Source organism: Ruditapes philippinarum, unplaced genomic scaffold (genome assembly GCF_026571515.1).
Source record: "Ruditapes philippinarum isolate M1 unplaced genomic scaffold, ASM2657151v2 ctg1925_1_1_1_1, whole genome shotgun sequence".
Taxonomy (NCBI): Eukaryota; Metazoa; Mollusca; class Bivalvia; order Venerida; family Veneridae; genus Ruditapes; species Ruditapes philippinarum.
In genome coordinates, this window is record NW_026852233.1 from 112,782 (window position 1) to 126,530 (window position 13,749).

The 13,749-nt window shown below is 31.3% G+C and overlaps 1 protein-coding gene across 1 annotated transcript; it reads left to right on the forward strand.

Annotated features, from left to right (window-relative positions):
- The first annotated feature begins 1,094 nt into the window (after positions 1-1,094).
- On the forward strand, positions 1,095-5,683 carry LOC132753372 (uncharacterized). Its single transcript, XM_060743831.1, has 6 exons — positions 1,095-1,197; positions 1,984-2,129; positions 2,554-2,686; positions 3,105-3,194; positions 3,592-3,691; positions 4,014-5,683. The coding sequence occupies exons 1-6, from the start codon at positions 1,134-1,136 to the stop codon at positions 4,693-4,695; spliced, it is 1,215 nt and encodes a 404-aa protein (XP_060599814.1). The 5' UTR covers positions 1,095-1,133; the 3' UTR covers positions 4,696-5,683.
- The last annotated feature ends 8,066 nt before the right edge of the window (positions 5,684-13,749 follow it).

The window sequence follows — 13,749 nt, forward strand, 5'->3', positions numbered from 1 at the left end:
TTTTTGAAAATTCTAAAGTATGTTTTATCAACCTATTCTTTGTCGACGTCCTTTCAAGCACTGATAGTGCGGATCCCTGGTTTCATAAATGATTGGTTGACGAGAAAAAAGAAAACTAATTGTGTAAGCGGACATACAAATGACAACAAACAAAGACAATTAAACTATTTAAGAATAATATAAAAAAGAACATTATTTACAATCAGAAATAATCAAAATACATTATAAGGGCGCAGTATCCAAATTTAGATGTTGAGTTGCTCCTCTAGAAATTGAGACTGGTCGTTATGAAGCTTTGCCAGTTAATGTGAGAATATGTTTTAATTGTAGTTATAACAATGGAGCTGAGCTACGCGATCTTGTTAAATGTCCATTTTTTCGCAATAAAAATAGATCTAAGAGTACTTTTAGGACGTATGCAAAACAATTAAAAGAAGTATAGTATAATTATAGTGATAATGAGTAATGCATATTTTTTATGTAATGGCTAATGTTACTCTGTACACATGTGTTATAGTCAAAATTTGAATAATACTTAATATGCGTTTGTTTATGATTTTTACTATAATTTTATTGCTTCCACATATTTCAGTTCTATTTTGTTGATATATGTACAAAAGTGAGATCTAAATAAACATATATTGCATTGTATTACAAATTTAACATTTAACACAGTTGACATCTATTATTTATATTTGCAACGATATTACCACTTGATATATGTATCTTACTGCTTAACACGCATACACACAGAGAAGTACGAACAGACACATATTCGCGCAAGCACGCATATACAAAACAGATTAACAAAATTAATAATATCAAACAAAATATAGAAATAGAGTATTAAGTTTCGTTGTCCTTCGAGAATTATTGATATTTAATTAATTTTGTATAATGAATTGTTTAAAATGTTGATTGAATAAAACAATATATATAAAGCGCACTACATGAACTTTTGATTTGAACTGTCAATTGGAGTACAAGTATCTTATATTGTTCGTACAAATGTTTACGTTTAATAAGAGCTCACATCCGCAATTACTCTACTTTATTAACATCCTAGTCATTTTGCTATAAATGCGATAAAAACTATATTTTTGATACACAATTGATTTGAACAATATTAATTAATGGTTGAAAATATGATTATTCATTTTATTATTCAAATTTCATTTTATTGCATGCATTCCAGAGGTAAGTGAAATTGAATACGTTGGATTTCAAAACTTATTTAGAGTTAAATTGCTGAAAGACTGATATCTGATAATGACCCTGTCACACTAGACTGCGTTTACATGGCGTTGTTAAATTTAACAACGCGCCGCGTTATCGCAAGAAAAATCTGATGTTTTTATAATATGGAGACGACTACACGACGTCCTCGCTGCGATTACGGAGCTTCCATGGCGTTGTAATGCATTCTTGGCAATTGTCTACATTCGGACTGCGCTTCTACTCCGTTTTGTGCACGTTTACTGAGCTTTCACGGCGCATTCGCGGCGCTCACACTGCTGTGAAATTGTAAAACTCCGTTAAAGCAGCGCCGTATACACACAGTATTAGCCCGATAGTGACGCCGCACAATCTCTGTACAGGCTCTGTTGCTAACCGCGGCCTTCATTTTTGCGATTCTTCTGCGCTTTCACGGCGCTCTTGTTGCGTTGTAAGATATGCTCCTGAGTTGCTAGGCGTCCTTATTGTGATCACACTGCGCTCTAATCAGACCGCCGAGTGACGGCGTTTGTTTTGAGCATGTTCAAAATTCGCGCCATCGGTATGCGTTCTATGCGATGCCACTGCAATGCTAAGACGATGCTGCAGCGATGCTTGCGACCTTAAAGCTTACTGCGCTCGGTGTTCTGAATTTGCTTTAGATGCCGTGAGAACGCTGCCTTAGTGTGACAGGGGAAATTTATTCATATTCTTAATAATTAAGTGCTTCGTAAATAAAAAGTAAGATACGCAATTTGCATACTACAGCTTACACACCCGATAGTTACATCGGTTGCTTTGCGGACTTGAAGAATCGAATTCTTGACGGAAAGAGCCGCACGTCAAAGACAAACACTGGGGACGAATGCATACAATTTTGCAAAATAGATGGCTACAGATATGCAGGAACTGAGGTGATATTTTACTCCTCCGACACGCATTATTTTTAAGCACGAACAGGCACCTAAGTATAACAAACCACCGACCCTCCGTAAGCTAGCTAGATACTTCCCCGCCTCAAAACACATTGCAAAACTACTTGTGCTTACACGTAATAAATCAGGGTAATAGAATATATTTTAGATATACACATTTTGATATCCAATATTTTCAGCAACGCTCTTAAATTTACATCATTCAGTTAAAATCAATTTTTTATATATCAATTCAAAAATCTTTGAAAGAAAACTACATTAAATTTTCTAAAATATTACTTTTGCCCTATTATTGTATCGTAGGAAGCACTATGGACTGTACAAAATAAAACAAATATACAGTTATAAGTATATTTTGTTTAACATGGATTTAAAAAAGTGTGTTTTAAATGCATGTTTACAGTTAGGTGATGAGTGTTATTGTGGGCACAAATTACAGAAGAAGGTTTATACCAATGGTTGCACATTTACTTGCACAGGAAACATAAAAGAAAAATGCGGAGGACGTTGGAGCGTATCAGTGTATGATATATCCCGTAAGTTTTCAATTTTAATGTCTTATTTTTATAGACACGTTGTCTTATAATCTATCTTACAGCATCTAGTAGGTAAATATCGTGTAAAAACTTGTTGAAATATTCAACGAGAGCAAACATTATAGTATAACATTTATGTCGACATGCATATTGATCAGAACAGAAAAAGCCATCATCAAGTATTTTATCAACGATATTTTTTATGGCAAATGTTTCATTTTAGATATTGTTGCAAGCAGTTTTAAATATAGAAAAGCTATATTTAAGTAAACACAAATATTTAAATTGTATTACCCGTGGAAGATAGTAACACGTTTATGTAAGTAAAGATCGAATTGAATCTCCATTCAAGCAATAAAAAGCAGAAATGCATAAACTAAATCACTTTATAATGAAATATGAATACTTTTCTCACTAGTAATATCTACAACGCACTCATCATTGACGACACAAAAGAAAACAACAATAAGTTCGACATCGACACAGTTTCCGAACTCCGGAACTGAAAGTAAGAAAAAAATAATTTGGGTTAATCATTACTGAATCCTCTAGGACAGCAAACATTGACGTTATAATAAGATTAGGTTTGCTTATAAGCTTATCTGCAAACGAAAATAAAACAGTTTTCATAATTAAAATTCCTAAAGTTTTAAGAATATAAAACTAGTAATATACCTGTGTAATGAAAAAGCTTATTGCTTTGTTTGTCAGATATCAATTTTCATGATGAAATAAGTAACTAATTTAAAGTTATAGTTCTTTCTGAATAAATCAGTGTATCTGATTAAACCAAAATGCATCCACTATGACGCTATGTTTCGAGTCCGTGTGTATAGAATCTTAGTATACGACTGCTTTTAATTAAAAAAATAAATTTATGTACACTTTATTATATGGTATTACAGGTGATTCCAGTACACCTACGGTTATCTTGTATGTTACAGTACCCCTTGGTTGTATTGTTTTACTACTTGTTGTACTTTTAGGAGTTTATATCAGACAAAGGTAAATGATAGATATTTTTAAGTGTTTATTGTTATAAAACCTAGGAGACTCAGATTCTTATAGACTGTTACATAATTAAAAGGACTCATGACATTCCTCATCATTGCAAGGAAAATCTAATAGGTACAAAATATGTTTATATTTCTCTTTAAATTGCCGATTTCAGTTATTGATGAATTTTAGCGATTCCATAGTCGTAGGGGAATTGAAATATTTGAACAGCTTTGTAGATCCTCAAATGAATGATATGCTAAAACAACAATTAGAAAAAGTTGCAAAATATGTTTGTAGAATTATCTCTCAATAAGTTGTCTTATTTTAGAAAACTACGTAAGGAAATCAGCCACTTTGAGAATATCAGTCAAGGAACTGGTTCGATTCTGAATTTAAATGGAACAATAACCGAGACACAGATAGCTAAGGGAGAACGGTTACATGTTAACGTAGAACCAGTCGTAAACGGATACTCGAACATTAGTGATGCCAGTAATAAGACAATTAAACCTTTCTGCCAAGACGTTAACGAAAATGACAACTATGATTCACTACATAAGCAACATGATAACATTGGTTCGACTAGATGTACTTATGATCAAATAGCGAACCATACAAATGACGAATATTACTCGATTTGTTGTAGTAATCAGTTTTCAGACGGGCGCCGAGATAGAAACAATATGTATTCACATATGCAGTATGATGTTAAACAAACAGGCAGCAAAGGTGACACTGATATTGGAGACAACGTGTATAACACGTTGCAGTTAAAGACAAGAGAAGGCATTGAGACTAGTAAAACTGTTGCAAAGATATCAGATTATAATACATGTACCATAACTGCTGCAATACCAACGGCAGCGGATAATGGGGATTATTCTCATATAAATAATGTAGTGTTTGAACAATATTACTGTATAGATACATCTGTTGATAATGGTAACATGTATTACAATGACAATGAATATGCATCAGTTGAAAAAATATCAAGAAGTAGTAAACAGTAACGGGTAAATGAAAATTGTATGAGCACTGTAACGCAAAATAAACATTAAGAAGACTTTACAAATGCATTTTAAAAGTTCCTCCTAGTTTTTCATGATGTTTTACAGAAACTTTAATGCAGCATTTGATTAAATTCAACATTTTAAACCTTTGTCTTAACAGTGTCTTTTATATTTGAAAGAAAATGTGTTTTCTCGTACCTGTGAAAACCCTACGTTTACCAATTGTAAGTCTGGCCATAGCGTCAAATTATGCTATCTTTTACACTTATCAATCACAATAACAACGGTAATACTATAAAATGAAACGGATTTTATCGAATTATACAATTAGTTCCGCCCAAATATTTGATTGCTTGAATTTGTGTTCAACAATTTCAAATTATAACGATTTATCGGATGCCCTTCAGTGATTGAATTTTGTAAATAACATCTAAATTAATATTTATTTATGGAAAAACAAAAATGGATCTTATGAATAGTATTTACATATGTATCGCAATTTCAGTGATAGAAGGTAAATATTACTATTACATATCTAGAATTATTGTTTTCAAACATTTACGCTGCGTCAACATAAAATGACTGGAATTTCAAGATATCTTCAAACCAAGATTAGATAATGAAAAAAGAGAGAAAAATTGTATAGGTATAATAATGCATATTTTAAAAGTAAAACATGTAATTCTATGAGTGTGCTGAATGCGCAGTTCTTTGCAAGAATAGAGTTGAACTTGAAACCTCACTGGTTTTTTACTGATTAAATAAACACTATTAATAAGTTATTATCAAAATATTGGTTTTCATTAATTTTTATGTAAGAACTTAAATGTGACACCAATTAAAAACATCTGATAAACAAAGTCAAATCGAGTCTTCAATTACGTATCAAAGTAATTTTCATCTTTCTTGAGGGTATCTCTTCTGCACAGAAAGCTGATCTTTTCCCGAAGTATTAATATTTCGATGGAATTGTGTAACTATCACCCCCATACTTGTATATGCTAATAACTACTTTTTATCAAAATACATGTAAGCTTTGTGTGACTGTTATAGTTCTTTATAGAAGTTCCACAGAGGTCCAACGTAAAATTTGAAATTCTTACATTCATTTATTGGCGCATTTACAACGGAAGCATACGAAGAATATACAGTAAAGAAATATACTCAGTCTTAATAATAGATATATAGATATTCTCAGCACTAAAGGATATAAAAGCGGCGATACGCTTTTTAGTCCCCCACTGGTTTACCGGAGGGGACTTTAGGTTAACCCTCTGTCCGTCAGTCCGTACGTCCGTCCGTCTGTCAGTCCGTCCGTCCACAAAACTGGATCCCACGATAACGCAAAAAGTACAGAAAATATTTTTATGAAACTTGATATATGGATAGATGGCAGTATGGAGATTATGAACGTCTTTTTCTTTTCTTCCTATGTTGAAAAATTCTGGTTGCTATGGCAACAAATAGACTGAAAATATAGCAAATTTTACACATAACCTAAATCCAGTGATAACGTAAAAAATACTGGAAATATTTTTATTAAACTTGAAATATGTGTAGATGTTGAAAATTCTTGTTGCTATGGCAACAAATTGACTGAATTTCAAGATTTCTGATTCAAATTTTTATGCTTTTTCACTATAAGTTCTTTATTTCTTAAGGTATTTTTTCGAACTTTAAATATAAGTTTAGCACAAAATTTATCAGAATTCCTCCCTTGAACTTAGAATTTTCATAAAAAATATTGTTTTTTAAAATAACTTCTTTATTTCTGAATGTATCTACTTTAAACTTCATAGATATGTTTCTTATTATCACTCATTATTTGTGAGAAAGTTCAATACTCTGGCAAGACTATTTTCAGAATTATGTCTCTTTTGAACTCAGACTTTTTTTTTCGAGAAATTGGTAATTTTTACTTCAACTTTTTCTATCATTATAGGATTTTCTTCAAACTCCCACATCATAATAATATGACAAGGTTTATAAATCTAGCATCCATATTTCGAGAATTATCTCCTCCTTAAACTTTGAATTTTTCTTATTCATTCTTTTAACTTTCTTTTACTTAATATTCAAAATAAACATTCATTATCAACACCTTCATTACTAATTGTTCTTTGTTACACTCACATCATGTATGACGTCTTGCATCTTTATTTCAAGAGTTATCTCCTTTTTAAGAATTTTGCTTTTAAAAATGTTATATTTTGATAAAAGGGATGTTTAAAAAAATAACTTTAGAGTGTCCTTCAGTCCGTCTGTCTTTCTGTTCATAAAAACTGTTTCCTTTGATCACTTTTAAAGAACTTGTTCAACAAATTTACTTAAAATAGAAACATAAGTGAATGGCCTATGGCCCTTCAGTATGTTGCTGGGGTTCTAACCGGTAGGGGACTTATAGATTGCTTGCAATACTATGATAATTGCTTGTTGTCTAGGTTATTTTGCGCAATAAAAATTATAATTCTGGAGAAACAGATTGAACGAAAGATCATGGGGGTTTCAAAGCCCGTCAAGGGCAAGCCGTTGTTTCCCTGACCAAGTATTGTTTCCTTAAGCAAGAAACTTCAAACTTATTGCTTGGTTGGTTCCATGAACGGATTCGAGAGGGCTTCAATAGGCTTATATCTTCCAACACAATCGAACTAAAAGTAATGAAAGATCTAAAATTTTTCACACATGTTATTGGTACAGATCTGCCTCAAATTGTATAACGAAATTCTAGACTTGTAATGAGAAGAAGAAGAAGGAGAAATAGTTCATTTCGGTAACTTATACATTTACAGTATCTCGTTACATACAATAATTATAAATATAATAATTCTGTGGTCACATGATAAAAGCAAAGAAAAAGAATTATAAGAACATAAAAGTTTAAACTGATGACATTCTAGAAAATTTGTTTCAAAAGGAGAACAGACAACTGCAAATAAAGGAATAAAGAACACCATAACATCATTATCATTCATAGAAATAAAAAGTTCCAGTAAGAAAGAAAAAACACCAAAAATAAAAAAGACGTGAAAAATAACACTGTCAAAAGTATAGTATTACATATATCTTTTAAACAACAATAAGGATATAAATTGAACCAATTAACATTAATGTTTATACTGATATGATTATTAAACATGAAATATACTTATGCATAAATGAATTGAACAAACCACAACGACTCAATTAAAAAGATAGGCCCAAATTTCTATGAAAAACCCTTTGTAATGCCAAATTTTAAAATTTTGTTAAAATTATTTTTTGAATAATTAATTTTCTGAATCTCAATATTTTTGCAGGGGTTTTTTCTATACTCGTCTCCGTCTACACTTTCTGTAGCATAAAACTCGTATTTACATCCTGGCAATACTAAACAGAAAAAGTCAAATTATGAGAAAAAAATTTTGCTACCTCCACAAAATTATTACAACACCAAAAACAGAACAGAAAAAAAATGCCTGAAATGAAAAAGGGTATTTTTACCCCTTTTAAAAAAAATTTTTAAAATTTTTATCAACGGTATAGACACAAAAACAAAAAGTATCCATTTAAAACTTTTAAAAAATAATCAATTTCTTTAAGGCATGTTTAAGATTTTAAGGTACTTTGAAAAATTTTATATTACATTTAAAAAATAAGATTTAGTAAATATTTTACTTAAATAAATGTTTGAAAGGGGCATTGTGTATTATGTTTTGTATTTAAAATTTTAAAATTTCCAAAATCAAAACTTCTTTACAAAGGGAACTAGGGGAAAACTTTTTACACATGCCCTGTAATCACTGAGTAGATACTTTTTTAAAAATAAGATATTCATATATAGAAGAATGATATAATTGGGAATGTGCTCCTAAATTTTATGATGATGTCTTGAGTTGATATAACAAGAACATTGGCATTAACAAACAAATTTGTATTATCAAACAACCTTTGGGTTTTCTATTTCTATTATCATTTGGTATTCACTACAGCGGCTCGATCCTGCACGTTTAAATATTGAAATCTCAACAAAGGTTAACTTAAATCAAGATCCGGTAATATAGTATTTTTGTTTAAAATGATTACTAGTATAAACATGTTGGATAAAAGTAACAACAAATCAATATAACTTTGTACGGAAAACTGTGCACTGCTCAATAATAAGATATTGATTCTTGCGTATTAACACCTTTTCCAAATCAAAGTTAATTGTGTAATTTATTAATCTTTTTGTTTGATCCCTTTACAGATACTGACGACACTATTTTTCAAGCAATTCCGTATTTCATGGCTCCTATAGTAATAATAACGATCGCAGCAACAATCACAATAGTCGCAGTTGTCATGATAAAGTATAAACATTTTGTTTTCGATATCAAAAACTTCGCCCAGCGGGGGCGCGGAGCAAGATTTAAATTATAAAACAGCGGGGACACGCTATTTATTGAACTAAACTTCGCCGCGCACCCCCGCTAATTAGCGTGTTTTCATCCCGCGACCCTGCCAAGCGAAATGTCGGTTATTTACAAGTTAGATTAGCGGGGGAGCGGCGGGGTAGCACGGAGCGAAAACACGCTTATTAGCGAGGGCGCTAATAAGCGTCTTTCCGCTCCCCGCCCCCACCGTTTTATTTTTTAACCCCACGAAGTTTTTTTTTATTTAACTTCGCCCCGCGTCCCCCTCCAATCAGCGTGTTTTCGCTCCGCATCCACGCCATTTTAACTTGTTAACTCTCGGTTTTTCGTTTGGCGGGGTCGCGGGGCAAAAACATGAATGGCACAAATCAGCAACCATACATTTCACTAAGATTAAACGTGGGCAGGGGGTTTAATGAATAAATGTAATGTTCATTTTTTAATGAATATTGCTTTGAGAATTTATTTTTCGTGGCCCGGATTACTTTAAAAAGTGTGGCCAAAATAATTCCCAAAAAAACCGCCCAAGAAATTAATTTTATTTGGCGGGGAAAAACGAGGAAAAATTTTGTCGTGGTTAAAAGAGTTTTTAAAAAGTCCGTGGCCCCGAGTTTTTAAGTGTTGGAAAAAAGATTTAAACTAAGCGTGGCCATGAGAATTATGTCGGCCCAAAAGCTTTACTAAGTTGGGGCACGAGATAATAAATGGTGCGCTCGAGAACTATTTTTACAATTTCTAATCGTGGGCACGAGTTTATATATGCTGGGGAACGAATAAATTGTGTACGAGAGAATTATCCAAAACAGATTTCACTATATACATATATTAATTTTCCCCTTAAAAAAAAAAATTTACATAAAAATTAAAACTTTGAAAAACTGAAGTATTCACTTAAACTTTATAATGTCTTAGCATATTGAAATCATCGTCCCAAGCCCATAAATCAGACATTTTTTTGGGGCAAGTTTTTCGCCTTTTTTGGGGCAATTTTTTTGATATAAATTTGGTCTTTTTTTTCGTTTGACGACCTTTTAAACCCCTTTTTTTATACGATAACTTTTAAAAAGGAAATTTGTCCTGGAGTGTTTTTTTTTGATACTAGTAGGGAATTTTACACTATTTAAAAGACAGTAATGCCCATAAAAGTTTTTGGGGCAAGACCGGGGCCCAAGGGAACCATGAAACTTCATGTATTTAAAAATTTTTCTGATGAATAAATTGGGAAAGGAAAAAAGCCAAAAGGGGAATAAAAATCCTAGAAAGATTTATTAACCTGATTAAAAAAGATACACCCCTTTTTAAATTTTTTAAGGGTTTTTGGGTGAAAAAATCAGGGGCACAATTGGGCCCTAGATGTAAAAAAATTGACCAATCAATAACGATTATAAAATGGCACTCTCTATTTAATTTAGGGAAAAATTTATAAAATAGTTTTTTAATTGATTGTATTTTAAATCTCGTGAACACAACTTTTTATCTCGGGTTTTCCCCGTTTTTTTAGTTTAAATCGTACCACGAAAATATTATACCCGAATTTTTAGTAAACTCGTTCCCAGGACTCAAATTATTCATTGCCCAAAGGCTTAGTAATTTTGTGGCCGCGACATAGTATATTGTGGCCACGACAAAGTATCTCGTTTCCACGGCTTAATTATTTCGTGTCCACGACTAGGTCACTCGTGGCCACGACATTGTTTCTCGTTCCCAAGACTTATTTATCTAGTGCCCACGACTTAGTATCTCGTGGCCACGACATAGTATCTCGTTCTAACGTCTTTACTATCATGTTGTCACGACTTGGTAACTCGTGGTCACGACATAGTATCTCGTGCGAACGAGATAAATAAAACACACACGTCACCTTTGCGCCACCGTAATTTGCTACATTAACAATATATTTTATTTCATTAGAAAGAAACATAAAGAGATCAAGCAGATGGACGAGAAAGCCATACAAACAGAAGAGGAGGATTTTGATGACGTTTTTGAAGATATGGACGACTCTGTTGAACAAATTACTGGGCGAACAGAGACCGCTGAAATATCTATAGAATATTATAATAAATCTTATAACTAAATAAATAAGCCCAAAAGGGAAACACGCATTTCTTTCATTTATAACAGTTTTTTACGATCGTATGGAAATACAGTTTTGTAAGATTTAAACTTTTGAAAATTTTATTTAAACACATTTGTGAAATAAATTGTAAAAGCTCTGTATCAACATAATTGATCACTTTTTCTGAGCTTCTTTTATTAGAAAAATAGTTTCTATCAAATTTGAATGATAATTTTTATATCTAGTGTCATTCAATAAATAATTAAATGGATATATATTTGAAATTGTAAATTTATGTAATTAATCATCTTAATAAAGGGCATTGAATTTAAACATTTTAATGAACCATTTTTTTCAATGAAAAACAACATGACAATATATTATTTCTTCAACAAGAAATATAAACATATCATGTAGCTTATAAGACATATTCACATCGGTTTGGGAAATAAACGAGCTTGTGTTGTTTTGTGTTAGCCATTACATGTTTAACCTGAAGCAAAAAGTAGAAATGCGACACTACATTATCATGAGGGTGATATTATTTTTAACTTAACACAAAGTATTGTCCATACGATCCTATAAAAAAGGTCATTCACTTTCAAATAAGCTACAAATACATTCTTTTCCTTATCAATTATAATGGATTACGCTATTATCACCATGCATATAAAAGCATAAATTGTCTATAGCGTCAACATTCTAATTTAGAATAGGAAAACCTTCCGAGTAACCCTTAGGAGAGTAACAATAATTGACAAACCTTTAACTTATGAAAAAACAATTTTTAGCTATTTCTTTAGTTTTTAATTTGGTTTCTAATCTGATAAAAAAACAACGTTTTATTCCTGAGAAAAATCAACAAAGACATCTATTCAATACTTGTTTGTTTTAATACAGTTGAGTTTAGAATAGGCTCAGAAGATTATGAAACAACTAAATAAATATAATTGTTAACTGTCGCTTCCTGTTAAATACCATTTTTTGTTTGCTGTGGACAAATTAGAAAAGTTGTTTTTCATTGACTTGCCTCGTGTTTTTCTACAGCATTGTGTTTAAAGGTATATAAAACTCAAAATTCGATATTCGGAAAAAGAGAAATAGAGAAAAACGGAATACCAAAAGACAAACTTTTAATAATTACAGCCTCGATTTGATTGAGACTGTTCATGAACGATACTCGAAAATGCAATTTACCGTCCATGTCCTCTAGCAAAAGCTTATAAACCCTATTAAACATTTTAAAAACGTAAAATAAACATCTTTAGAGTACAAACAAAGAAGTGATGTTATTTATAAAGGATAACACATTACTAATACAGAATGTCATGAAATAATGGCAGTTTTTGAGAAAAGACCTAATCAACTTTATCAATAAAATGATATGCAGCTTCCAAAACATAGTTTGAGAATTTTTATTCCATTAAGGAATATTCAGAAAGGTCTACCTATCTTACTATAAATTTCTGCAATTTAAGTATTTTACCCTAAAATGGGCAAAGTACAATTTATAACTTAAATACGTCTTATCAACCTCCATGGTTCAAGCAAGACGTTCAAGAGAGGTATCCCAAGAAGACTTGAGTAACTGACGGATCATAAAATGTAACTATCCCGACGATTTTAGAGACATATGGTATTTGAAACATTGATTTATAAAAATCAAAATATATCTTTAAAATGAATACTCGTTCGTAATATACCTAGTTATAGTATTTAAACTCTTTAAAATGACTTTGATCACTATCAGAATTTTTGATTGATACATGCAAATAAAGTAACAGATTCGATTAAAAATCTCATTTAAATTAACATAATCAAAGTATTTTAAGTGTTGAAAACTGAGTGTCGCAAAAGCCGGTGCTAGAGTGCTTCAGGAATGATGCACTTTTCATTATCCCTTATGAACATACTCAATTAAACATAATTGTGATTCCGGCTTTCAAGGGTTCATCTTATCTCCAGATTAAGAATCTTTCAAAAACAATTTGTGTCATGAAATAAAAACTTTGGTTAAGTAACTGCCTATAAAAAGGTATGATGATAAAATACAGAATTTGCATAAATGAAAATTTAAATTTCCTCCTACAACTATGCTTCAGTAGAAAGATGATTATATGTACTATAAAATATTCTAATTGCTCAATAGATTTAATGTCAAGCGGCCGAAACATTGCAAAAAAGTATTCCTCATTTATTTTATGCGTAAAATTTGCATTACACAAACATTCAGTCATTACTGAAAAGAACAAAACACAATATTTATTTGAAATGACAAAGATTAAAATATACACGTGAAGTGTAATAACATGTGAACAAAAGCAGTATAGTGAACAAAATAAAATTAAATGTGTATGAACAATGGACAGTAGAAAAATCTAATGCAAATAATCTTTTATGTTATTTTTTGTCCTATGGGTATTACAGTAAACAATTATTTTTGTCAAAGTGTCAAAGCCTAAGAAACACAGGTATATAAAGGTTCGCAAGATTTTTTTTTTTTGAAAAATTAAAACAAATAGAGCGATGACTATCTACGCATGCTTACTATTGAAAAGATATGATGTTATTTAGTCAGATTTACTTTTATATTTTGATTAAGGT

Bases quoted from the DNA above. Each gene is read 5' to 3' on its own strand.
- LOC132753372 (XM_060743831.1), top strand. From the start codon at position 1,134: ATGGTTGAAAATATGATTATTCATTTTATTATTCAAATTTCATTTTAT. The intron at 1,198-1,983 runs GTAAGTGAAATT...TGCATACTACAG, and splicing joins TTATTGCATGCATTCCAGAG to CTTACACACCCGATAGTTAC. The intron at 3,195-3,591 runs GTAAGAAAAAAA...ATGGTATTACAG, and splicing joins TCCGAACTCCGGAACTGAAA to GTGATTCCAGTACACCTACG.